Source organism: Oncorhynchus mykiss, chromosome 17, assembly GCF_013265735.2.
Source record: "Oncorhynchus mykiss isolate Arlee chromosome 17, USDA_OmykA_1.1, whole genome shotgun sequence".
NCBI classification, from domain to species: Eukaryota; Metazoa; Chordata; class Actinopteri; order Salmoniformes; family Salmonidae; genus Oncorhynchus; species Oncorhynchus mykiss.
Window position 1 is genome coordinate 67153621 of NC_048581.1, and position 24662 is coordinate 67178282.

The following is a 24662-nucleotide window of genomic DNA, read 5'->3' on the forward strand; positions in this document are numbered from 1 at the left end:
ACACCTGCTGAGAGAGTGAGCCAAGGCAATTAATGGATTTGGAGCCAGCAGGACCACACTGCCCCAGAGGATTTGCCCACATTCTCTTTTCCTAACACAAACAAATGAGACACCTGAGCATGCCAACCAAAGGGCATGGAAACCATGTCTGTCATATGAGCTGACCACAAAATTGCCTGATAGTGAATTATTTTCTCGGGATGAGAGACATTGTTGTTGTTGTGTTTACATGAACGTGCGGGTGAGTTTCTGAAATGTATGTGTTTATGCATGCGTGTGTGCCTGCACTGTGTGTCTGTGTTCACATTAGCTGTTGCTGGAGCGCATGTGGAAACAGGGGGCTGGAAGAAGGTGGCATTAAAGGGAGTGACTAAGTCTTCCATGCAGAACAGCCTTTGATTAGGGGCTTAACTCAACAACAGACCCCTCCCCCCTCTCTTTTTCTATCCCTCCCTCTCTCTCTGTCTTTCTCTCATTCTTTCTCCCTCTCTTTATCATCCTCTCTTTCTCACACTCCGTCCCTCCCTTTCTGTCTCTCTCTCTCTTCTCTCTCCAGCTCAGCCTTTGCACTTCCACTGGGAAGCACACATCTATACGTGCCAAAGCTCCCAACATCTCTTTCTCCAGTGTTGGCAGCCTCACTTGGCAGTCTGACTTACAGTGAGGGCGAGAAAATAAAAAAAAGAGATGTGGCTGAAGGAGCCAGAGAAAAAAGTTCTAAAGCAGCGTAGCATGAACATGCGAGCAGAGCGCGGGTCACCTGAGGGAGCTCTGCCAACTGATCACTGCTGTGCGCTCTGGACTCTGCTCACTGGGAGGTGGAGCGGGCTGCTGGGCAGATTCGTTAGGCACCGGAGATAACCCTTATCACAAGTCTCTGTTGAGTGAGATCAGTAGGGATTGACTGACACAAACTCACACACTTATGAGACCCAGTCTATCAGGCATGGTTTGCCCCACTTCTGAGGCACATAAGCAGAAGCTGTTATCGCTAATGTAGCACATCCTGTAGCCCTTTGTTGTGCTTGAAATTAATTATAATCTCTCAACCATGCAATTCCTCAAACTTTAAACTCTACTGTATGTTGAAATCAGGTCTTTGTAGAATATATTATATATATTATGTTATTAGGACACCATACCTCTACCCCATGTGAACTTGATGTTCATTTAACTAATACTGAGGGGTGAAAGAGATGGCTGTTTCAAAATGCCCAAGGAGCTGGCCGTAGGCTGTTGCCTGTGTCTAAGTGCTGGCTGGTAAAATAATTTTAGTTGGCTTAGTCTGTGGTGCTCAGCTTGAATCCCCCAGACAGGGCCCAGCTCTCCTTCCACCACTTCACTCTCCTCCAATCTCCATTCTGAGTAGGCACCTGAATGTCACAGGGATGTGGTCTGCTGTGTTTCCAAGGCCACCCATTTCCATTCCATCTAGCATTTGTCATACTCAGACGCTCCAAGGCCGGACTAATGGAGCGGATGCAATGATGATGATCCCCACTATCCTAGAGCAGATGAGTGGTTTAGTGTATCATATAGCAGCTCCATTGAGAACTTTGTATGTGTGTGTGTGTGTGTGTATGTGAGCATGCGTGTGTGTGTGCGCGTGTCTGTGATGAACCTGTCTTTACACAGCAGAAACCCTCCACGTATCCTCCAGACTGAAAAGGCCACATCCTCAGCGCCTCATAGGACTCTCACAGATCCAAGACCACAAAGAAAATAAATGTTACCATATTCCGTTTATGAGGCATTAGGAGAAGGAAAGAAGCTGGTGATGGCTGGTATGCAGCAGTAGAGCTCTTATACTACTTTTGGGGATTTCATCATGTAGGCTTTGAAGTGGAGAATGACAAGCTGGAAAAAGGGTTTGGGCTGCATCAGGTTAGCCTCCTTTTTCTCTTTCTTTGAGAGGATTATCTCCTGTGTCTCGGAACAGAGACTGGCTGGCTTGCGTCTCGGCCTAATACACTCAATTAGTTCACAGAGATCACTAGCCTGGCTAAGCAAGGTCACTGTTATTTGTTTTTAAAATCCATTAAACAGACGTCATGGCGAGACCATCTCCTTTGTTCCCTTCATTGAGTGCAGTGGAGAAACATTAAACATGGTCACTGGGGTCTCTGTGCAGTGGAGAAACATTAAACATGGTCACTGGGGTCTCTGCGCTGGACTTGTTGTGCGTGTTTGTACTGCTTGCTGTGCATGTCCCTCCCGCTCTCCGTCTCATCCATCTTTCCTGCTTATGGTGGGGATAAGAGAGGAGGCAGTGGCGTGTTCTACGACTGGCCCTAAAGGAGTGATTCAGTGCTGGAGAGGAATTTGTAGAGGGGCCATCATCACTGGTCTCAGGCTGTAAGTGTTGGAGTCTATTTATAGCTTTGTTGGGTTTGAAAGAACTGCTGATTTACGACAATACTGACTTAAAGCTGTTATGGCGTTGTTATCGATTGGAAGGCTGTATGTGTGTTGCTCACCACACTGTAGACGACGTGCCCATGAAATATGGATCAAAAAAGAGGGAGAAAAATGGAAAGGGAGAAAGCCTTTTCCCTGATGATGCAACATCCGTCTGTTGATTTCTCTCTCTCTCTCCCCAACATGGTTTTGGGTAAAGTCATCAAGATGACACCTTATGCAATCGCTCTCTTCCTCGTTTCTTCATGAAGGTCGTTCTTTTCTTTTCTGAGCAGCAGATATCATCCTCCTCTCTGATTTGTGGGGAACAGATGCCACAGCATGGATTAAAAGCTCTTCCTTGACACAGATCCGCTGGGGCGTAGCAGGCTCCCTTTCTAGTCTACAGCGCTATCCCTCTGGCAAACACAAACACACAAACAGCAGGGTGCAAAAGTGCCTGAGCCTGTCTGTTTGGAAAGTACACACTGTCCCCACAGCCATGTTCCCCAGCTCTCATCAAGGCTTTGCTTTATTAATTGCTAAAGCCGTAACCTCCCCAGCTCCCCTGTCTCACAGGAGTGGTGTGATTCATTAGGAGGGCTATAGATTTTTGGTGAAGGAGGGTTCATTTCAAACAGCCCTAATCTGCTGCTTGTTTATTCATCTCATTCTCCTCTCTCCTGGCGTGTCACCCAGCATCAGAGGAGAACTGATCTCTCCACACAAACAGACTGCCGCTGCTCATCCCCACAGTTCAAACGGGGCAAGGCGACAGGCCCTCGGAGGGAGGATTATAGGGATGCAGGAGGAAGTGTCAATCTGATTTCTCTGTGCTAGCTGGATCACAGCCGACGTGTCGCTTGGACTGATACGGCCAGGCCTCCTGGTCAATGCTGCGGGGTTGCTGGGCTCAGCAAAAGAAAAACTGCTTCAGTCCACCTTGTCACCATCGCGGGGACACAGTGACAGCACACAATCTCATACTGCTTAATACTCCTCATCAAAGAACCACTCACTACAGGGTCAGGGCAAACTTCTGTCATTTAGAGAAAACAACTCACTGTGAGTTGTCTATTCCAACATCTTCACCAAGGTGTAGTGTAGACAGTGGCCAAGCTCTCATCTTTGTGGATCTCTTTATGTCAGCACTAAAGACTATCAGATGCCAAGCGTATTGAGCCAAGATAATGTTTTATATTGATGGTGATAGTCAGCACAAACTCAGCCCACCTCAGCCTTCTGCTGTGTAGATTGGTCTGTCTCTCCTGTGAGTAGTCTTAGTGCTGTGCCGATCTGTAGGGACTTCAGAGGTAAACTCAAAAAGCACTGAGGAAGTATGAGTTGTATTTGAAAAATACCTACATTATGGTAATTAAATATGTATGAAGACAGGATTAATCACGTGCTTTACATTATCATCCTTTCAGGCCTCTGAATTATGTCGACATCATTATGAGTTGTTTGTGTGATTACCATGGTATTTAAATGGTTTTCACAACCCTCTGTTTTTCCATGCTTAAAGCTCTTTCAGTCTGGCTTCCATCCATGTCTTCTCTTCTCTTTTCTACTGCTCTCCATACCAACAGAGGGCAGTGTGGTGCTAGTGTTCAGATGCAGGGGCAGCCTGAGCCATTGCACTGCTTGACTGCGAGGTCATCTGCAAAGGGGCTGATCCGTCGTTGTGACAGTTAACATACTAATTACTGTAAATAATACGTTCTCTAGCAATGCCTTGGAGAGGGGAGTGCCGCTCCCGTCCTCCACCCCCCTCCACCAGTGTCTTACTTCACTCTGTTCCTGTCAAGATAGTGCACAGACAAATTGTACAACCAGGAGGGGAACACAGTAGATGGGCTAAATGTTAGCCTGCTGATGTAAACATTCCTCTTTTTGTATGATATAAAAGGATACTCTAATGTGTCAGAATATGAAATCCATGCATCACTGAAGAGAAAGCAAACGAGTTCTGCATCCCACCCTGTTCTACCCTGTTCTGAATGTTCCAGTGTTCCTGTGTGTTTATTCTGTTGGTTTGTTCTGTCTTTCTCACGGTTTGTTCTCTCCTTCTCTCTGTTCTTCTCTACTAATTACTCTGTCAGTCTCTCCTCTACCTGAACAATACATGGCCCACTGCCAGATCTTACAAGAACACTAGCTACCTACATCTAGAAAACTGTAAGACAAAACAAGAGGGCACCCTCTTTTGAGCACATAGTGGCTAATTGACCACCATGTTCATATTCCATAATGTAATAGTTCTTCCCTGTTGCCAGAAGTTGGCTTGATTTTCTTACTGTCCAGAAAAGTGGGTGAGCAAATGAATCAAGTCTTACCTTACAAAAGCAGAAAACTGATTCATATTTTTGAGAGACTTTTGCATTGAATTCCTGTTTTGTTGAGCCAATCTGGCCACAATAGAATGGGTTCCAAGGATGGCAGGGGAAATTTGAAACCCAAGATATTACTCCTTGATCCTATGTAGAGACGGCCTGGCAACTGTGTCCACGTCCCCCTGTTTTTGTCTCAGTGGGTACCAGAGGACTCTTTGTTCTGAGTTCCATGCCACCTGATCAGGAGGATTAAACTGCCTCTGCCACACACCCTGTGCCTCCCGTTTGGTGCCATCCAGGACCCCTGTCGAGACAGAGTTGTGGTTGTGGAATCTTATAGGTGGGCAGAGATCATCATAGCCTAGCACAACTGGGCCTCATGCAGATAGGTGCCTGGCAGGGATAGATGGAGGGAGGCGATTGACGCCACAGAGAACTCTTGGCCCGTGGTCCTCTTTTGAAACCCATTATTTGACGGACAGTCCATCGCTTTCATCCAGGGAAGTTGGAGCCGCCTGCCATTGCCGCTGGAGCCAGCGGGGACGGAGAGAGCGGCAATTCAGAATGTGCATCACATTGGCCGGACGTGTTGCTATTGCTCAGCGAGCAGCTGAGAAGGACACGTGGAACAGACAAATCTGTGTTGAGTCACGAATATCAGTTTGTGATTTCCTGACAATGTCAGGCCACACTCAGAGCAGATATATGCAAAACTATTCTTCCACTTCATTCCACGTATTGCCTGATCTGATCTGTGGAACAGCCAAAGGAGATACCAAATCTTTACTTTACAGACAATACTTATTAAATTGAAGGAGACATCCCTGGCCAGGCTTAATAATAAGCTGATATCCGTATGTTTATCCCAGAGCTTTAACCACACTGTGAGCTTAGCTTCACGACAATAAAGAGTTAAAAACAGAAAGCAGCTGCACCCTATTCAATCCATTCCTACTGCTGCAGATGGTTTAATCTTAGTCTTTCAATAACTTTGAATATTCTGAGTAGTAGAGGGCTGCAAGCACAGAAGGTGGTTGACGCTCATTTAATTTAAGTCACTGGATGACATCCAGATCATGAAATGATAACATGAGCAGAGTGTCTTAACTTTGATCCAGCCATCCTTCTGGGTTAGATTCACTGGAGGATATTGAACAACAACTAACAAGCAAACACAGGGCTGTCCCGTTGGTGGCAGTGCCATGTGCTCCTTAGACTGGAAGCTGTCTAAGAGTGTCTCTGCACATACTGACACTGACTGTGTGTGGGCTTTAACTGACTGCTACTCTATTGATTAAATGCAATTGGGTGCGAGTGCTGGAGCCAGTCAATTATCAGTTAATAAACAGCAGAAGTTTTCTATTAGTGCCTGTTAGTGCGTGTGATAGATTGTTGCTATGTGGATTTGACCAGGAGAGGGGAAGGGAAGTGATGGGAGGAGCGTTGCCTTGGGTGTATTATACCTAACTCCATTGGGTTGCTTTGTCTTGGCCGGTTTTGTTATTGTAGTACTGAGCTTAAAATATAATACATCTGCAAACAAACTCACAATTCTCTGCTGGGCCGGCCCAAACTGTAAGCTCAGGAATCACACTCCAGAATGAATCCCACAATTGGTATTACAGCACACTATCCAATAAAGAGAATCCATTACAAAAGAAAGAATGGAGCCAGACAATGCAATGCCTGCTTGCTGCAGTGTGACTACTCATTGATAACGTTACAAACCTCCAGTGGGTTCGGTGCATGTGCCTCGTAGAAGTGCGCACAGCGATCGTCACACATCTAATGTGTGGTAAATTTAGACACAGTGGAGCATAGATTTCACAGCAGATGCACAGGAACATAACACGTCCACCTGTGTTTCCCTCAGTAAGTCATCCCTCCCTTGTGGAACCAGAGACAAAAGCCTGACAACACATGCCAACTGTATAAATAGTATAAAACATGGTTCTGTTGTGGACTGTTACCAGTGACAATACCTTCAATCAAAGGCCAGATTTTTGGATTTGACTGCAGGATGCTTATGCATATTACTTTCTGGCTGCCATTGATGCAAGCTAAAACATGAATGGTGACTATCATAGGGGGGAGGCCAGTCCCTGATGATGTGTGTAGGAATATCTACGGCTATAGCTTCTTCCCCTGTCTTCTAGCATGCTGCAATGCAGGCTATGGCCTACACTAACCATAGTGGCGCCCCCTTGGGGTAATGGGTGGGACGAATCCAGTGTCGGGAGTTGGGTCATTGGGAACCTACAGCTGGGAGACCGCCCTCTCATTCCATCAACAAACCTCCAAATCTTAATTAGCTCACCTGCTGATCACCTGCTGATCACTAGGTAGCCTAGTGGTTAGAGCTAGATTGAATCCCAGAGCTGACAAGGTAAACATTTGTCGTTTTGACCCTGAACAAGGCAGTTAACCCACTGTTCCTAGGCCGCCATTGTAAATAAGAATTTGTTCTTAACTGACTTGCCTAGTTAAATAAAGTTTAAAATAAAAAAATACCCCCCCCCTCCCTCTCTTTCCCGCATTCCCCAAAGTCCTCCATCAAATATCCCATTCGATTTGGCTTACCTGCCTCCCTCCAACTTGGATCTCCTCTTCTGATTGACAATTGCCTTAGCGGAATCTTGTATCACAATGATTTTTAAATGGTTCCTCACTGCTACCTTATCAGAATTGGCAACCTCAATGGCGTGTGCATCGCTCAAAACCCCACGTGGCCTCTGTACCTTTCAATGCTGATTTTAGGTTGAACTGGTGTTTATACAGCTTGATTTGTTTACACCTACTAGCATTATTTTTAAGGTATTTTGATGTGTGATTTATATTATGGAGTGTACACTTCAGCGGTGGGCAATCTATCTTGCTGGGAGCATTTAATTCCATTCGGTTGAGGTCCTAGCTACATGTGTATATATACAGTATACCTGGGACAGGAAGGGTATATATAGAGGGACAGTTCTGATAGAGTAGGGATCCCTTTAGTATTAGCTGACTTTCTCCAGAGAGTGCTAACAGACAAAGCAATTGCCGTCTGTGAAGATTGCCCGCGAAGGCTAGCTGTCTCCGGTGACTGATAAAACCCACCGTCTGCAGCCCACAAAACCACCAGCATCCCATCGCTACTGCTGCTGTCCCTCTGGTTCAGCTACCAGCCTCTTCCTCCTAACCTCAGGGCTTCCATATGGGGCCCTATTATGACTGCTGTTTAATTACCAATCAAAAAACAGCTCACTCCTCTTAAGGGATGGCTAGCCGAGAGGGAGAGAGAGGGAGAGACAGAATGAGAGAGAAATAGCTCACATGGGCTCTTTAAGCAGAGATAGAAGACAAAGGGTGAGGGAGAGCAAAACATTGATGGAGAGAGAGAGAGACAGTGCATCTGCATGATGAATGTGAATAGATGTAGAGAGACAGAGGGAGTGTGGAGGACAGATGGGCAGAAGCAGTCATCTGGCCGACATAATTTTTCTGGGGATGTGTTTGTGTTTACAAACAGACCCTGCCAGGGAGAGAGGGAGGGACTTAGCAAATTAATGTTATAAATTATCCATGATTTATGTTTGCTGCCTTGGGGACAACAGTAAAAGGCGTGCAGCATCCATAGCTGACCCGGCTGAGCCTTATCCCCACCCTAGCACCACACAATTAGATGTTCCGTCTGCCTCATGGCCCAGCATCACCACTTACACACATACATAATAATAAACATTCCCTCACGGGCATGGTGTTGGTCAGGGAGGCTGCGTGCCTGGACAGATGGTCATTTGCAAAGGAGACCTAGGTCTCATGTCTTCCCTGTTAAAATAAAGGTTAAATTAAAAATAAATAAATGCTCACAGTGCTGTGTCTCATGGGGACACAGGGATAGAAGCAGCAATTCATTGGCCAACACTGAAAGCCTCCAAGCCTAAGACAGCTGTTGTTGCTATTATTCTCTGGATGTCTATTTCTATACTTTTACAACTGACTCATGGATCTGAGAGCTGTGCTATTCTAAGCCAGTCATTGGCTTTTCATTGCAGCCATTCATACCGCTCCAACTCTGGACTGGTCTGTTATTGTCTACTCTAGACCCTCAGGAAATCTCAGGTAGGAGCCATTTCATTTCACACTCCTCCTTTTTCCCCCATGTATACTATAACTTTACAACCTTTTAGGTAATAGAAAATGTGTTGATGCTAAAGTGTCTCTTTCAACATCTATTCATACACCCCCCAAAAAAGCTTCACTCGGGAGTTACGGAAAACAGATTGTCTGTAAGTGCTCTGCTGGTCCCAGGTACTAGCTGTGGTCTTTCACTTGTGAGGGTGCAATTTGATGGGGTGTTGGGAAACAGAAGCTACAAAGGGCTGTGGGCAGTTGGTAGGATATATCTAGACAGCAGTGAAACGCAGGGTTTCCATTATAACCGTAAGAGCTATGGAGACCATTGTTCAAACTCTGGCCAGTTATTTTAGCCCAATCTAACTATTAGACAGTCATGAAAGGCCTTCGTAACAGAAGGTCACTATTACGATTGACAAATGAAAAGCCTACATCTGTGTATTTGTTTATTTCGACTTTCGAAACAGTGGGTCCCAATCAATTTCCGATGCCTGGTGCAATTTCCCAATGTGGTACTGTCAGTAGGAGAACTGTGCTGTGAGCACTGGTTGAAAGGATTTTACCAATAGGAAATGAGTGCCTTTTTTAGACAGCTGGTTATTTAAATCTAAAAACACCTCGGTTGACAACTTAGAGCTGCTGGACATGGTAACACTTGTTGATAATGGAACACGTGAACTGACCCCACAACCACTGAGAAACGGGCCTACAGTATGTCATGGATGAGTCTAATCTTCCTACTAACCTTTATAAGCCGAGACAGATATAGATCAGTCTCCCACTATAAGAGCAACAGTAGCTCAACCATATGGGGATGATGCACATTCAATTATCTAAATGAACAAAACAACATGTGATATTTCTGGTTACTTAATATTTGTTTTGTATCCCTTACAGCTTGAAGCTGCCCTTCACAATCCGGTGCAGTGTGCTTTGCTGGGCTTCTCTGCAGCGAGCACCTCGCTACCTCAAGGCTATCTCTGGGTGAGTGACTTACACATACACAGTTTACAGGCACACATATACATACATGCATGCATGCACACAAACACACATGTGCACACAGAAGTATTTAAAAAAGCGTTAACCATGACACCCGTTGATACAAATATATCCTCTGTAATATTACATTTGTAGTGGCCTCAGGGTTGATCACATCTATTAATCAAAAGTACAAAAAATGTGGCAATGAAAGGGATACAAATATTTTTTCTCTACAAAAACAAGTGTTGCCATGCAAACTGACCCTTCACTTTCATTTAGTATAGACCTTTTCAACTGTAAAAACCATAACAAGTTCTATATGTACCCACTAGAGGTTCTCCAGTAAACATCTGGCGCTAAAGAGCCCCATAATTGCTAGCTAGCTAGTTGGGGTGGCAGGTAGCCTAGTGGTTAGAGCGTTGGGCCAGTAACCGAAAGGTTGCTAGATTGAATACCTGAGCTGACAAGGTAAAAATCTGTCGTTCTGCAGCTGAACAAGGCAGTTAACCCATTGTTCCTAGGCCGTCATTGTAAATAAGAATTTGTTCTTAACTGAATTGCCAAGCTAAATAAAGGTTAAATAAAAAATGTAATGAAAGGTTGGCTAGCTAGCACAAAATGACAAGTTCGTATTTCTTGATCAAACCAAAAAACAGAACAAACTAAACTCACCCATTCTGTACAAATGTGCGCATCCCCAACATTCAAATGAGACTACAAAGAAAACTAATGTGACTGTAGCAACTGTGTTGACTTCAAAACCGGGGGTGTGAACTAGATTTCTATTCAAGCGTTGATCGACATGGTAATGGCTCTATAGTATTGGAGAAAAGTTGAAAAAACTGACCCTCCGTTACATCGTGACGTGTCATGCCGTAAAGTACAGCACGCATAAAGCAACTATTTCTGTCTTACAATCTCTCTCAACCAGGTGTAGCACTTCTCTCATCCTTTAAAAACAAGAAATGGACAGTGAAGGGGGTAAATACCTAGTAAATACCTAGTAATTTTTTGCATCATCATTGCATGCAATCATCATTCTCAAAGCCTCTGTTTACTTCTAAGATCACTTTAGCACCGCCCTAAAAACCCAATTCAAGTTCGACACAAACCTTCAAATAGGTGTAATAATAACACATTATATAAACTCTTTATATCATTTTATTTACATTTTAGAGGCGATAAGGTGATAAGTTGGACAGATCGAGTGAATAAAAGCAATTTTTCCATCTCTCCTTCTCACTAAGTTGGGTGAATTTTGGTCCATTCCTCCTGACAGAGCTGGTGTAACTGAGTCAGATTTGTAGGCCTCCTTGCTCGCACATGCCTTTTTTCCTCCAAACATAACGATGGGCATTATGGTCAAACAGTTATATTTTTGTTTCCTCAAACCAGAGGACATTTCCCCAAAAAGTACGATCTTTGTCCCCATGTGCAGTTGCAAACCGTAGTCTGACTTTTTTTTATGGCGGTTTTGAAGCAGTGGCTTCTTCCTTTCTGAGCGGCCTTTCAGGTTATGTTGATATAGGACTCGTTTTACTGTGGATATAGATACTTTTGTACCTGTTTCCTCCAGCATCTTCACAAGATCCTTTGCTGTTGTTCTGGGATTGATTTGCACTTTTCGCACCAAAGTACGTTCATCTCTAGGAGACGGAACGCGTCTCCTTCCTGAGTGGTATGATGGCTGCATGGTCCCATGGTGTTTATGCTTGTGTACTATTGTTTGTACAGATGAACGTGGTACCTTCAGACGTTTGGAAATTGCTCCCAAGAATGAACCAGACTTGTGGAGGTTTCCAATTTTTTATCTGAGGTCTTGGCTGATTTGTTAGGATTTTCCCATGATGCCAAGCAAAGAGGCACTGAGTTTGAAGGTAGTCCTTGAAATACATCCACAGGTACACCTCCAATTGACTCAAATGATGTCAATTAGCCTACCAGAAGCTTCTAAAGCCATTACATTATTTTCTGGAATTGTCCAAGCTCTTTAAAGGCCCAGTCAAGTTAGTATATGTAAACTTCTGACCCACTGGAATTGTGATACAGTGAATTATAAGTCTGTCTTTAAACAATTGTTGGAAAAATTACTTGTGTCATGCACAAGATAGATATCCTAACCGACTTGCCAAAACTATAGTTTGTTAACAAAAAATTTGTGGAGTGGTTGAAAAACGAGTTTTAATGACTCCAACCTAAGTGTATGTAAACTTCTGACTTCAACTGTATATCCATAAAAATAATGCCAGCTTTTTCATGATTTTGGCTGTTTGAGAAACGCTGCCTGCCTGTCTGTCTCGTCCCAACAATACGATGGGACAGCTGGAGATCGAATTTGAATATTGAAACAATGTTGCAAATGTCGGAGAGACAGACAGCAAGGTTTTTACAAATCTCCACAGTTGAAAATGGCAATGTTAGTCTAAAATAAAAGTGAGATAATGTCTACATGCTTTTTATAGTGGAGATCAAGTTTTTAAATTGCTTGGCTGATGAGACAGTGGATTGTGCAGTCAGATGGAACAGAGTAAATAGGCATTTTAACATCATAGATTTAGCCGGTGGTAACTTGTGGAATAGACTCCGGCTGGTATGCGGTTTTAACCAATCAGCATTCAGGATTAGGCCCACCCGTTGTATAACTGCTAATAATGTCTCTCTCCTGTGCATGTCAACCTTAAGGTCTACCTTCGTTACAAGGATAGGGCTTGCACTAATCCAATTCATGGGGGCATGTACAGTAGCTGTAGAAGTCAAACCTGGTATCCTTTAACATGGTTAGCCTCATTAATTGTCTAATAAAAAGAAAAACCCACAGACACTGATCTTGCCAGTATCAGCCTTTTATTTTCTTTCAAGTTGTTAACAAATGATTCCCACACACATAAGTTCTCAGATGTGTGAGTACTTTTCCTATTTCTAATAGTATCATTTCAAATGGAAGAAACAAATTAACAAAATGTAAACAATGTACAAGCCACATATACAAGTGCTTTGGACATGGCCACAAGGCTAATACTAATCCCATCACATGTCTGCATTGGACTTGCATGCCATAAATAATATCACTTCTACTGTGACCAAAAGGGTAGAGCACAGATAGTGGAGGCAAGAGAAAAAATACCCTGTAGAGTGACCACAGTAAATGGTCACTTTTACATGGGCTGCAGAGTAGCCATGTAATGTATGAGTTCCATCCCTGTATGGCTGACCGGGCCGGGATGCAAACCCTAATTAAATGACACTTGTAGCTAGCATGCCAACCACTGGAGAAGGATGATAGTGAGTGTAGCAGAATGAAGCAAATCAGGGCAACATTGCATGAGGAGATCCTCCCACAGCTGAGATGCTTAAAGTATTAAAATATAGATACATTTATGATAGACAGGAGGAGACACTACTTGAAGTCTCAGGGGGATGACATCACAGTGGCTACTAGAACTCACTTGCAGCTCACCTCTGCTACAGTCACACCCATTTCACCTCCTATGCCACCGACAGTATAACTGACCTGCCACAACTTACCCATTACTGTCCATGCAGGCAATACGGCACGCTGCGAAGCTTCTTTGGGAAATCGATGAACTTTTCTATTCTAAAATAGATTCGTCCCCAGACGTAAAGGACCATCTCACCTTAAAATACACTTAAGAAAACAACTATACTAAGTTAGCTAGCTAGCTGTTTACAGCTGCGACGGAACAATTGTTGTTTACAAATGCACCCAAAGTTCTTTGAGGTTCCAGAGTTCACTTCCGCTCCAAAAGCCATTAAAAAGGTATATACCAGAGTGTGGGAGAAATAAAAGACTACAGATGGGTTTTTTTATGAGTGGAGCAAATTGCACTGGCAGACAAAAGTGCCACAGTCCCTGGACTTGTTGGAATTTTGCTGGTTTTAAGAGGAACACTTTCTGTGAAAAACCTTGCCTCAGAAAATAAATTGTCTGTTAATCTTAAAGCAAAATGTTTTGGTGCCCCCTCCTTTCTGGGAAGAGTGGGCATTTTGTTGGGTAATCCCCGTAAAGCACGTGGATAAACCAGCTGGATAAGGCCCTCTAGGCCCCATCTAGACAGACTCAGCTCCCTCCCACTAGTTGTTGTTTCAACATACAGTCATTTTTCAACGTATTGTGACGTGGAATCTATGTGTAAAATACATTGGATTTACAAAGAGTCATCAACATAAACAGTTGTTTTGAGGGTGCAATTTCAACCACAAGATCATATCATAATCTAACCAATTTTCAACATAGACAAAGGTTGTTTAAAATATGTTGAATTTGTACCTCTGAAACAATAGACCTTCATTATTCTTTTTTATTTATTTAACCAGGCCAGTCAATTAAGAACAGTCTTATTTACAATGATGGCTTGGCACGAGGCAAAAGGCCTCCTGTGGGGACGGGGGATTAAAAATAAAACAATGTAAGACACGGGCATCAGCACAAATACAACAGAAAACAAACAGTAGATGTGTGTGTGTGCGAGCAGGCATGTGTGTGGTGTGTTTGAAGTAAAACAACATGCTTCCTTACATAAGGCAACACAAACTAGTGACACCGGGTCTCAAGAACCTGTTCATCTATTTGTCATTTGAACTGCTCCAGGGACACCAGGTCCTGGAATTTAAGGTTGGCTTGGAGGGAATTCCAAGACCAGAAGGCTGATTATTGAAAGGACCTTTTTCCATGCTCAGTTCATTTTTAGGACTGTTAGCATAAAACAAGATTGAGAGCTTAAATTAGTTTTAATTTCGAGCTAGAAGAGAGGTATAGATAAAATGGCAGTTTTCCTAAAATGAGAATGAACCAGTGTTTGAGCCTGCGTGTTGCTAGTGATGTTCACCCGACAGCACTGTAAAAATCACAATGGTGAGTTAGACGTCTCTGATTGGTGACAAAATCAAGGGCTGAATGACACACATAGTCAAGAGCCTTCAGTGTAGCGCTTGAAGCTTGCACATACAGTAAATAGTAACACCATAGTCCAACACTGACAGAAAAGTACAACGAAACAACTATTTTCTGGCAGCAAAGGAAAAAACAAGCTTTGTGACAGTAATAAAACCCAATATTTATATTTACATTTTTGTCATTTGTGACTCACAACCTGGATTCGGTCTTGTGTAGCAAAATTTGAAATTGTGTATTTTTTTTTACATTGGATAAAAGTAGAGAGCTACAAAATGGGAAAGTAATTCTGTTTTAAAAGTTAATCAACTTGTAAACTCATTTTTGAGAAAACGGCCTTTGAATTAGGGCTGGGCGAGAAATGTCGTTTTTATGACATATTCAAGTTTATGTTTTAGCTCTGTATCGCAAGAATCGAGGTTCTGTTATAACGTTGTAATGTTTTACAAATGCAGCATCTCACTGTCTCTTCTCTGCCAGCCCAATGCCGAATCATGTCCCAATTGTATGCAACACGTGCACAGAGGTTATCCACCAATTACAACCCTAGACAGCCTTTCACAAATTGTAACCACGCTGGAGAAGTGTAGCGGTGGTAAAACTTCCACCAAAATGGAAAGTGAAGAAGCCAGCTCAGCCTCTCGTGAGGATGAAATCATCCCCAAAAAGGGCAGCAATATTTTTTCAGTAATATGGAAGTGGTTTGTGTTGAAGAGATCTGATGTTCAGGAAACGAATGGCCTGTGCAAAATGTGTCGAAAGACAATTGCCAAGAAAAGCAGCAGTACAACTAACCTCTTCCATCACCTGCAACTGAAACGTGCGGCGGAATGGGAGGAATGCGTGAGACTACGCAATGCCGATTCCAGTCGCCCGATTCCCAAAACGTCTGCTAAAAGACAAACTACCATAGTCGCATCCTTTTCAAACGTAATCCCTTATGACAAGAAAAGTTTGAGGTGGAAATGCAGTGACCATGGCGAAAGATATGATATAAGATATAGGTACAGTTGACCAGAAATATCAGCTGCCAAGCCGCAAGTATTTCACGGAAGAAGCCCTGTCGTGATTATACACTGCTACCCGCGAAAGAACCGCAGAGAAGCTGGCTAGTGTTTCTTATTTTTCCACCACAGCTGATCTATGGTCGAGCAGAACGACAGAGCCATACCTAAGTTTGACAGTCCACTACATAAATGAAGACTGTAAATTGCAAAACGTCTGCCTCCAGACGTCTTACTTCCCCGATGATCATACGGGTGAAGTAATATCCCAGGGTCTCAGAGACTCTCTGGCATCGTGGAATATGAGCGAAGACTGAAAGGTGTGCATGACAACTGACAGCAGGAGCAACATGATAAAAGCACTGCGCTTGAACAACTGGACCCGCCTGCAGTGCTTTGGGCACAGGCTTCACCTTGCCATCGGTAAGTGTGACATTGGATAATTAAAGTGCATTCAAAAAAGTTATGTTCTGTAGGCTAATGTATTAGTAGTTATCATTCTGCCAATCCAATAGCAAATAACCACAGGCTGTTTTAATTATAACAACACATTAACTAAATTAATACATTTTCAATCAAAATGATTATATAAATGACATATTCTAACAGCTAGTGGTCTAACATTCTAAACAATAGAATAGACGTGTGGGTGTGTGTTGTTAATTTGTTTTGCACAAATAGGCCTTGAGGCCTTATATATATATATTTATTTTAATAAAGAAAATTCAGTTAAGAATTATGTCTTGGCCTTTTTTAATATGTTTAGAGAAAAACAAGAAATGTAGATATATATTGTGAATCGTCCAAACCTCTGAAAAAAAAATGGAGATATTACTTTTAGGCCTACTTTGAATGTTTTGGTATCTAGTGAAGAGCTCTTCTTTGTCTACACCCATTCAGCATCATTCACACCCTCTTAAGCTTTAGCCCCACCCACCTCGTTTTGATCTCGGAGCATTCAGAGCGCACATTTGATGCTTTGGCCAATGATTTGTTTACCTCTGGATAACATGAAAACAGCCTAACCGGCTCTGCTGGCAACAAATTAATTCAGATTTTTTCCGACGTTTAATGACACTGGCCATATTCAACGGGTGTTGTACACTTTATCTTAAGACATGTAGCTAGCTAACGTGAACTCACCCCATTCCGTACAAACATTCAAACAAGGCTACAAAGAAAACGAATGGGACTGTAGCGACTGTGTTGACGTCAAAATCGGATGTGTGAACTAGGTTTCTATTCAAGTATTGATAGACATGGTAATGGCTCTATAATATTGGAGAAAAGTTGAAAAAACAGACCCTCTGTTACATCTAGACGTGTCATGTCGTAACGTACAGCACGCATAAAGCAACTATTTCTGTCTTACAATCTCTCTCCACCAGGTATAGCACTTCTCTCATCGTTTAAAAACAAGAAATGGACAGTGACGTGGGTAAGGGGGGGATACCTAGTCCTAGACCTATGCAATCATCATTCTCAAAGCCGCTATTTACTTCTAAGATCACTTTAGCACCGCCCTAAAAACCCGATTCAAATTCGACACAAACCTTCAAATAGGTATGTAATCACACATTATATAAACTCATTATAGTGTTTTATTTACATTTTAGAGGCGATAAGGTGATTAGTTGGACAGATCGAGTGAAAAAAAGCAGTTTTCCCACACGACATCTTTCCTTCTCACTATCACGCATTAGTTTCGCTTCCCCACCCGCCATTTTTAAAAACACCCGACGGGGCTCATTGCCTGCTTGAATTATGCAGAAACGGGCAGAGTTTCGGTCATGTCATTTATTTTGTTGGAAAGGGGATAAATTGTGCTTTACAATGGTAATGACATTACAGTTGATCTGGAAGTATTACATTTTTGGGGCGCTAAAATAAGGGCAATTGTACGGACCAAAGTGATGTACGAGTTTACGTGAGTTTACTATAGATGGGTAAACAATGAATCTTGGTAAACAACATGTAAGATCACACATGTCACGCAATGTTAGATAACGAGTTAGCGCTAGCTAGTTAAACAACAATGAATCTGCTGGGAGCTAACCAACCAGATTCAATGTTAGCTCGCTAACATTAGGCTCAAACTAGCAAAGCACACGGCTCTGGGATATGAATAATAATGTCAGCTAGTGAGCCAGCAGCTAACTTTAGCTAGCTAGCAAACAGTACACTTTAGTTTAAGACATGTAGCTAGCTAGCTAGGTAAACAATGAACCTAGCTAGGTAAACAACGTGTAACATCACACATGCCACATAACGTTAGCTAACGAGCCAGCCAGCTAACGTTAGCTAGTTAACCTTTCTGATCTCCCCATCCCGGATCCGGGTTCGTGAATACAGACTCAAGCTCATTACCATAACGCAACGTTAACTATTCATGAAAATCGCAAATGAAATGAAATAAATATGCTAGCTCTCAAGCTTAGCCTTTTGTTAACAACACTGTCATCTCAGATTTTCAAAATATGCTTCTCAACCATTGCAAAACAATCATTTGTGTAACAGTATTGATGGCTAACGTAGCATTTAGCATTAGCATTCAGCTGGCAACATTTACACAAAAAAACAGAAAAGCATGCAAAAAAATCATTTACCTTTGAAGAACTTCAGATGTTTTCATTGAGGAGACTCTCAGATAGCAAATGTTCAGTTTTTCCTGAAAGATTATTTGTTTAGGACAAATCGCTCCGTTTTCTGCGTCACGTTTAGCTATGAAAAAACCCCTGTATCCAGGATTGTGTAAATCTATCAGCAAGCTCATTAGCATAACACAACGTTAACTATTTATGAAAATCGCAAATGAAATGAAATAAATATGCCATCTCTCAAGCTTAGCCTTTTGTAAACAACACTGTCATCTCAGATTTTCAAAATATGCTTCTCAACCATAGGAAAACAATCATTTGTGTAAAAGTAGCTAGCTAGAGTTAGCATTTCGCGTTAGCATTTAGCGTTAGCATTAGCGTTAGCATCCAGCACGCAACATTAACAAAAACATAAAAGCCTTCAAATAAAATCATTTACCTTTGAAGAACTTCTGATGTTTTCAATGAGGATACTCTCAGTTAGATAGCAGATGCTCAGTTTTTCCAAAAAGATTCCTTGTGTATTAGAAATAGCTCCGTTTTATACATCACATTTGGCTACCAAAAAAAATCCATAAATTCAGTCCTCAAAACGCAAACTTTTTTCCAAATTAACTCCATAATATCGACTGAAAACATGGCAAACGTTGTTTAGAATCAATCCTCAAGGTGTTTTTCACATATCTCTTCATTGATACATCGTTCTTGGAAACATGCTTTCTCTCCTGAATCCCAGGAGAAAATGCCTGCACCTGAAGATTACGCACAAATTTAGACAAAGGACACCGGGCGGACCTCTGGAAAATGTAGTCTCTTATGGCCAATCTTCCAATGATATGCCTACAAATACGTCACAATGCTGCTAAGACCTTGGGCGAACGACAGAAAGTGTAGGCTCATTCGTTGCGCAATCACAGCCATATAAGGAGAGAATGGAAAACAGAGCTTCAGAAATTCTGCTAATTCCTGGGTGATGCATCATCTTGGTTTCGCCTGTAGAATGAGTTCTGGGGCACTTACAGACAAAATCTTTGCAGATTCTGAAACTTCAGAGTGTTTTCTTTCCAAAACTGTCAAGAATATGCATAGTCGAGCATCTTTTCGTGACAAAATATCGCGCTTAAAACGGGAACGTTTTTTATCCAAAAATGAAATAGCGCCCCTAGAGCTCTAACTGGTTAAACAACAATGAACATAGTCCCAAATCATGTCGTTACTACCCTGCATGAATCTGCTGGGAGATAACATTGAACCTGGTTGGTTAACTAGCTACTGTAGAAAAGCAAACGGTTCTGGGATACGAATAACAACGTTATACACGTACCCGTTAGCTAGCTAGCTAACAGTACACTTTAGCTTGAAATGAAACCCCTTTCTGTAAAAATTTGAAACGTGTAATATTTGAAAATGTAGCTAGCTAACGCATGAAGGATGCATCTCCCTGTCACGGATGCATGCCACAGTTGCCCTTAGTTTGAAGATGTAATCCGGAGACAGGTGTTTTCTCCATCTCTTTAGCCATCATACTCTAATTCCACTGATTTCGAAAAACTCGATCCTCCAGAAAGTGGAGAGCAACACTTATACAGCTCCACTACACAATATTTTTTTTTAAAGCAGCGTTCGACAGGATAACCAACACAGACTGACCAGCTCAAATAGACAGAAGCCTGCTATGTGGCAGACCAATCTGAACTCTTCTCTTGGCATGTCCAGGCCACTCATTATCCCAGACAATCATGGCCAGTCGGAAGGTTCGCTCACTTTTTCTGTGGCTTAACCAACAAGGCTTGTAATTTAACAATTTTATTCGTATTTACAGATGGCATACACGTTTGTTATTAAGCACATGAAAGTTCAAAAAAGTTAATCTTAGCAATAACATTTTATTTGATACTTAAGTATATTTAAAACCAAGTACTTTTAGACTTTTACTCAATTAGTATTTTATTGGGTAGCTTTAACTTTTACTTGTGTCATTTTCTATTAAGGTATATTTTACTCAAGTAAGACAATTGGGTACTTTTTCCACCACTGTGTACTTCCTGTTTACAAAATTCATGCTAATGTTGGGTTTTTGAACTAGCGCCCAATTGACTCCCATTATTTCCTTGAAGGAGAGCTCTCCTTGTCCCAGAATTGCCAGAATGCACTGCATGGCCCATTGACGTAGCATGGGCAATGTGCACAATGGGCATTAAAACGATTCCTATGGAATTTCCCATCTCCTCAAAAGTTTCTCTGTTGTTGCGAATTCCAGACTCCACTCTGTGAGGCACATCAATCTGTAGGTTGAACATGGTGAGATTGTAGACTCCTAAATTGATAGTGCAGTTTGTTGATAGTGCCAGCCGATAGAAAAAGCATTACATTGTGGATTTTGTAGTCAACTTGAGCTGCAAAAGATTTCCACAATGATTTTCACATGTTGCTACCAACATTATTATAACGCCAAAATCAAACATTTGTTCACAAAAAAATATTGTTCTCACGTATTCATGTTATCTAACACTGTAAATTATAGGAATGAGTGGTTTTGGGTGGAATTTTCCTTTAACACACTGGGTTCTTTTTTATTTATTTTAATTAACCCTTATTTTACCAGGTAAGTTAACTGGGAATACATTCTCATTTACAGCAACAATCTGGGAAATAGTTACAAGGGAGAGGAAGGTTGATGAATGAGCCAATTGGAAGATGGGGATGATTAGGTGATCTGTCCATGATGGTATGAGGGCCAGATTGGGATTTTAGCCTGGACACTGGGGTTAGCACCCCTACTCTTACAATAGCACCCCTACTCTTAGTTACCACAGAGAGTCAGGACATCCGTTTAATGTCCCATCCAAAAGACACCACCGCTACACAGGGAAATGTCCCCAATCATTGCCCTGGGGCATTGGGATATTTGTTTTAGACCAGAGGAAAGAGTGCCTCCTACTGGCCCTCCAATACCACTTCCAGCAGCATATGGTCTCCCACCAGGACCAACCCTGCTTTAACTTAGGAGGCAAGCTAGCAGTGGGATACAGGGTTGTATGCTGCTGGTTATGCTGCTGGTTCAATTTGACAAGTAGTTCACAAACCACTCCGGAGCATGACAAGTAATCCCAATACACTTCAATCTCTGCACCAAGACAGTATGGTCCACAGTGTTAAATGCCTTTGACAAGTCTATGAATACAGATACACAATGTAGCTTCTTATCCAGGGCACAATGCATATCATTCAAAATCTTCAAAGCTGCAGTGACAGTGCTGTGGCTAGAACTGAAACCTGATTGCATACCACTCAAGGTATTGTTTTCCTGGAGGAAGGCTTTAAACTGCTTATTGACTAGGAACTCCAATACCTTTACCAGAACAGACAATTTAGATATGGGGCGATAGATATTCAGTAGAGTGGGATCACCTACTTTCAAAAGAGGTAGGACAAATGCTGATTTCTACATCTTGGGGTTTTCATTACATTCTATGGTGATGTTAAAGATGCATGTTAAATGGGGAGCAATGATGTCTGCAGCTAATTGTAGTAAGCGGGGGTCTAGATGATCAGGGTCAGGGTATTTTTTTTTTACATCAATTGTTTTAGGGCACTTCTGAAACAGAGAAAGGCAAGAAAGAAAACCAGGAGAATGAGTGCTTGGGAGTGTCAGGTAATTTCACATGGGGCTCATGTTGACCTCAGGTTGATCAAATAATCTGCCTGCATCAAGAAAATGTTGATTGAAAGAGTTCAGAATAGAGGTTATCACAGTTACCACCTGTGAGTCAACCAGCAGTTGTTTAGGGAGCTGTGCATCTTTAAATCTTTCTCTACCTGCCCACATTTTGAGATAGTGGTCTGCTTTCAGCTTTCGGTTCATAGCCTTATGAATTCAGACTAGTTCATCTGACAACCAAGGGTTGTCTCTGCCCTTAATTTTGTATTGTTTGAAAGGGGCGTGCTTGTTGCATACATCCTAGAATGCTTTATGGAGGTAAGAAAAGGCTAATTTAACATCAGAGATGTTCAACTCTATTCCTGGCAATGTTAAAAACATAATGAAAAAAAACCCTGAGTATCAAACTGCTTCCAGTTTCTTTTCATGATGATACTGTACATGGAGGTAGTTTAGGAATTGTACCATCCCTTACACAAGCAACAGCACAGTGATCACTTATCATTTGCAAATACACCAGAAGCATTAAAACGATGTGGAGTGTTTGTTAAAATAAGAACAAACAAAGATGATTTTATAGGACACCTTGCAAACAATGTTTAACAATCTGATTAAAATTATAGGTATTACAAATATTATTGAGTTGATCAGAGTTGGATGTCAACCAGTCTAGGTTCAGGTCAGGTCGCCCATAAGCACAAATTCAGATTTCACATTCTGCGATAATAATTCAAAAATGCAATCCAGAGGGCCAGCAATCGCAGCCTGGGGTCTATAACAACAGGAGACAACAAGATTCAAGGATGCACAGAGATTTATATTCAAGGACAAATATTCAAATTGCTTGGGTTTGGTAACAAAGGTCAGAATGGTTGCCAAAAATGTGTATTTTATGTATATAGCAACACTACCACCCTTAAATTTGCGATCTGACCAAAAAAACATTCTAAACATCAATGCCAATGTCTTTGTCAATGATAGATTTTTTTTGCCAGGTTTCAGAAAGACCCAGATGTATTTATGCTCTCTACGGTTTTAATCCAAATATTCACAAAATCAAGTTTCGAAAGAAGCCTTCTTACATTTATATGCAGAAACTTCAGACCATTCTTACTTTTTAATTCAGATGGGGTAGAAATGGTTAGGTTGGATTCCACATTTCCTGACAGTAAAATAAGTAAAATAATGGCAAGTCTAGATATAATTTTACAACTTTTGGATTCAGAGACTAAAGTTGAGAGGAACAAGTCTTTAATACAAGGTATTTCAAAAGGTGCGTACAGTCCAGAGACATAGTTAAATACCGAAAGAACAATCCACACATGTAAACGCAAGCATGCGGTTTCTCCCATGTCGATTGGGAAAAACTGGCAAAGTTCTCCAGTACAATAGCCTGGCAAGCGTATGGTTTCTCCCAAGATGCAACATGGGAAAAACACCCACATTTCTCAGCGTTTAACCTGTTTTGGAGACTGGTTTTTGTTCGAAATTTCGACGTGCCCAAAGAAAACTGCCTGTTACTCAGCCCCAGAAGCTAGGATATGCATATACTTGGTAGCATTGGATAGAAACCACTCTGAAGTTTCTAAAACTGTCAAAAAATGTCTGTGAGTATAACAGAGCTGATATGGCAGACGAAAACCCGAGTAAAATCCAACCCGGATTCTTCTTTTTTTTTTAGGTCACAGGCCATTTCAGTGCTTGCCTATGGGAAAGACAAATAGATGGGACCCAGATTGCAGTTTCTATGGCTCCCATTAGATGTCAACAGTCTTTAGAAAGGGTTTTAGGCTTAGGTGTCCCGCTAGCGGTTCATGCGCCTTAGAGGCATAACCATAGAAAACTTCAATAAGTAATCTATAATAAAATAACAATAAAGGCCAAGTAATACAATCTTAAATGCATACAAGTTCCTGAGTCAAAGCTCACAGATGTCCATAGGCTTCAGGTACAATTCAGATCAGAGACTGAAGTTTGTAAGTGTACGTGTGTGCTGAAGCAGTGAGCGAAGCTTAGGGGTACCTGTACCAGACGGGGGAGCAGGCCTGTGTAATCAGGAGCAGACCGAAAGGTGGTGGCCAAGCAGTGCAGCACACCATGGGAGTAGCCTAGGTATCACACTAATTTGGTAGAGGCTTGTGTCAGGAGGCTGGGTAGAAGAGGAGGCTTTCAACCAGGCAGGTGCATGGCCCAATGTGGTTAGGTAGACAGGCAAGGGCAGCAGGCAAGGGCAGCACCTTCTAGTGTAAAATGTATATAGCAAGTCATTTCTTGACTATATCAAAATATTACCGGAGTATTTGGAATTATTTAAAAAACCCACACGCAAACAAACAGAAGCGCACAAGACACACGGGTTCAGCTGCCGTGTTGGTGGGAATATGGACATATACTTTTTTAAATGTATTTTTTTACCTATTCCTAATCGGATTACTGAAGGAAATGGCCTTGGCTTTCACCTGGAATTGTTTATTTATGTTGGACAAAAAATTAAATAATTCAAACAATATTTAAATTCCATGCATCTTATAAAGGCTTCATAAACACTACATAAATGTGTCACACATCATCTATAACCGTATGTCATGCTCTATAAAGGGTTCATAGCCCACTATGTCAAATATGACAAAAAGCTGTGCTTCATAAATGGTGGCATAA

The 24662-nt window shown here is 41.9% G+C and overlaps 1 protein-coding gene across 5 annotated transcripts in view; it reads left to right on the top strand.

Annotated features, from left to right (window-relative positions):
• arhgef10la (Rho guanine nucleotide exchange factor (GEF) 10-like a) overlaps positions 1–24662 on the top strand; it is a 108109-nt gene that overhangs the window by 62106 nt on the left and 21341 nt on the right. For all 5 annotated transcript variants that reach the window (XM_036950490.1, XM_036950492.1, XM_021569476.2 and 2 more), the window contains one exon: positions 9744–9830. In XM_036950490.1, the coding sequence (XP_036806385.1) occupies positions 9744–9830 (87 nt within the window). The remainder of the gene's footprint in view (positions 1–9743; positions 9831–24662) is intronic.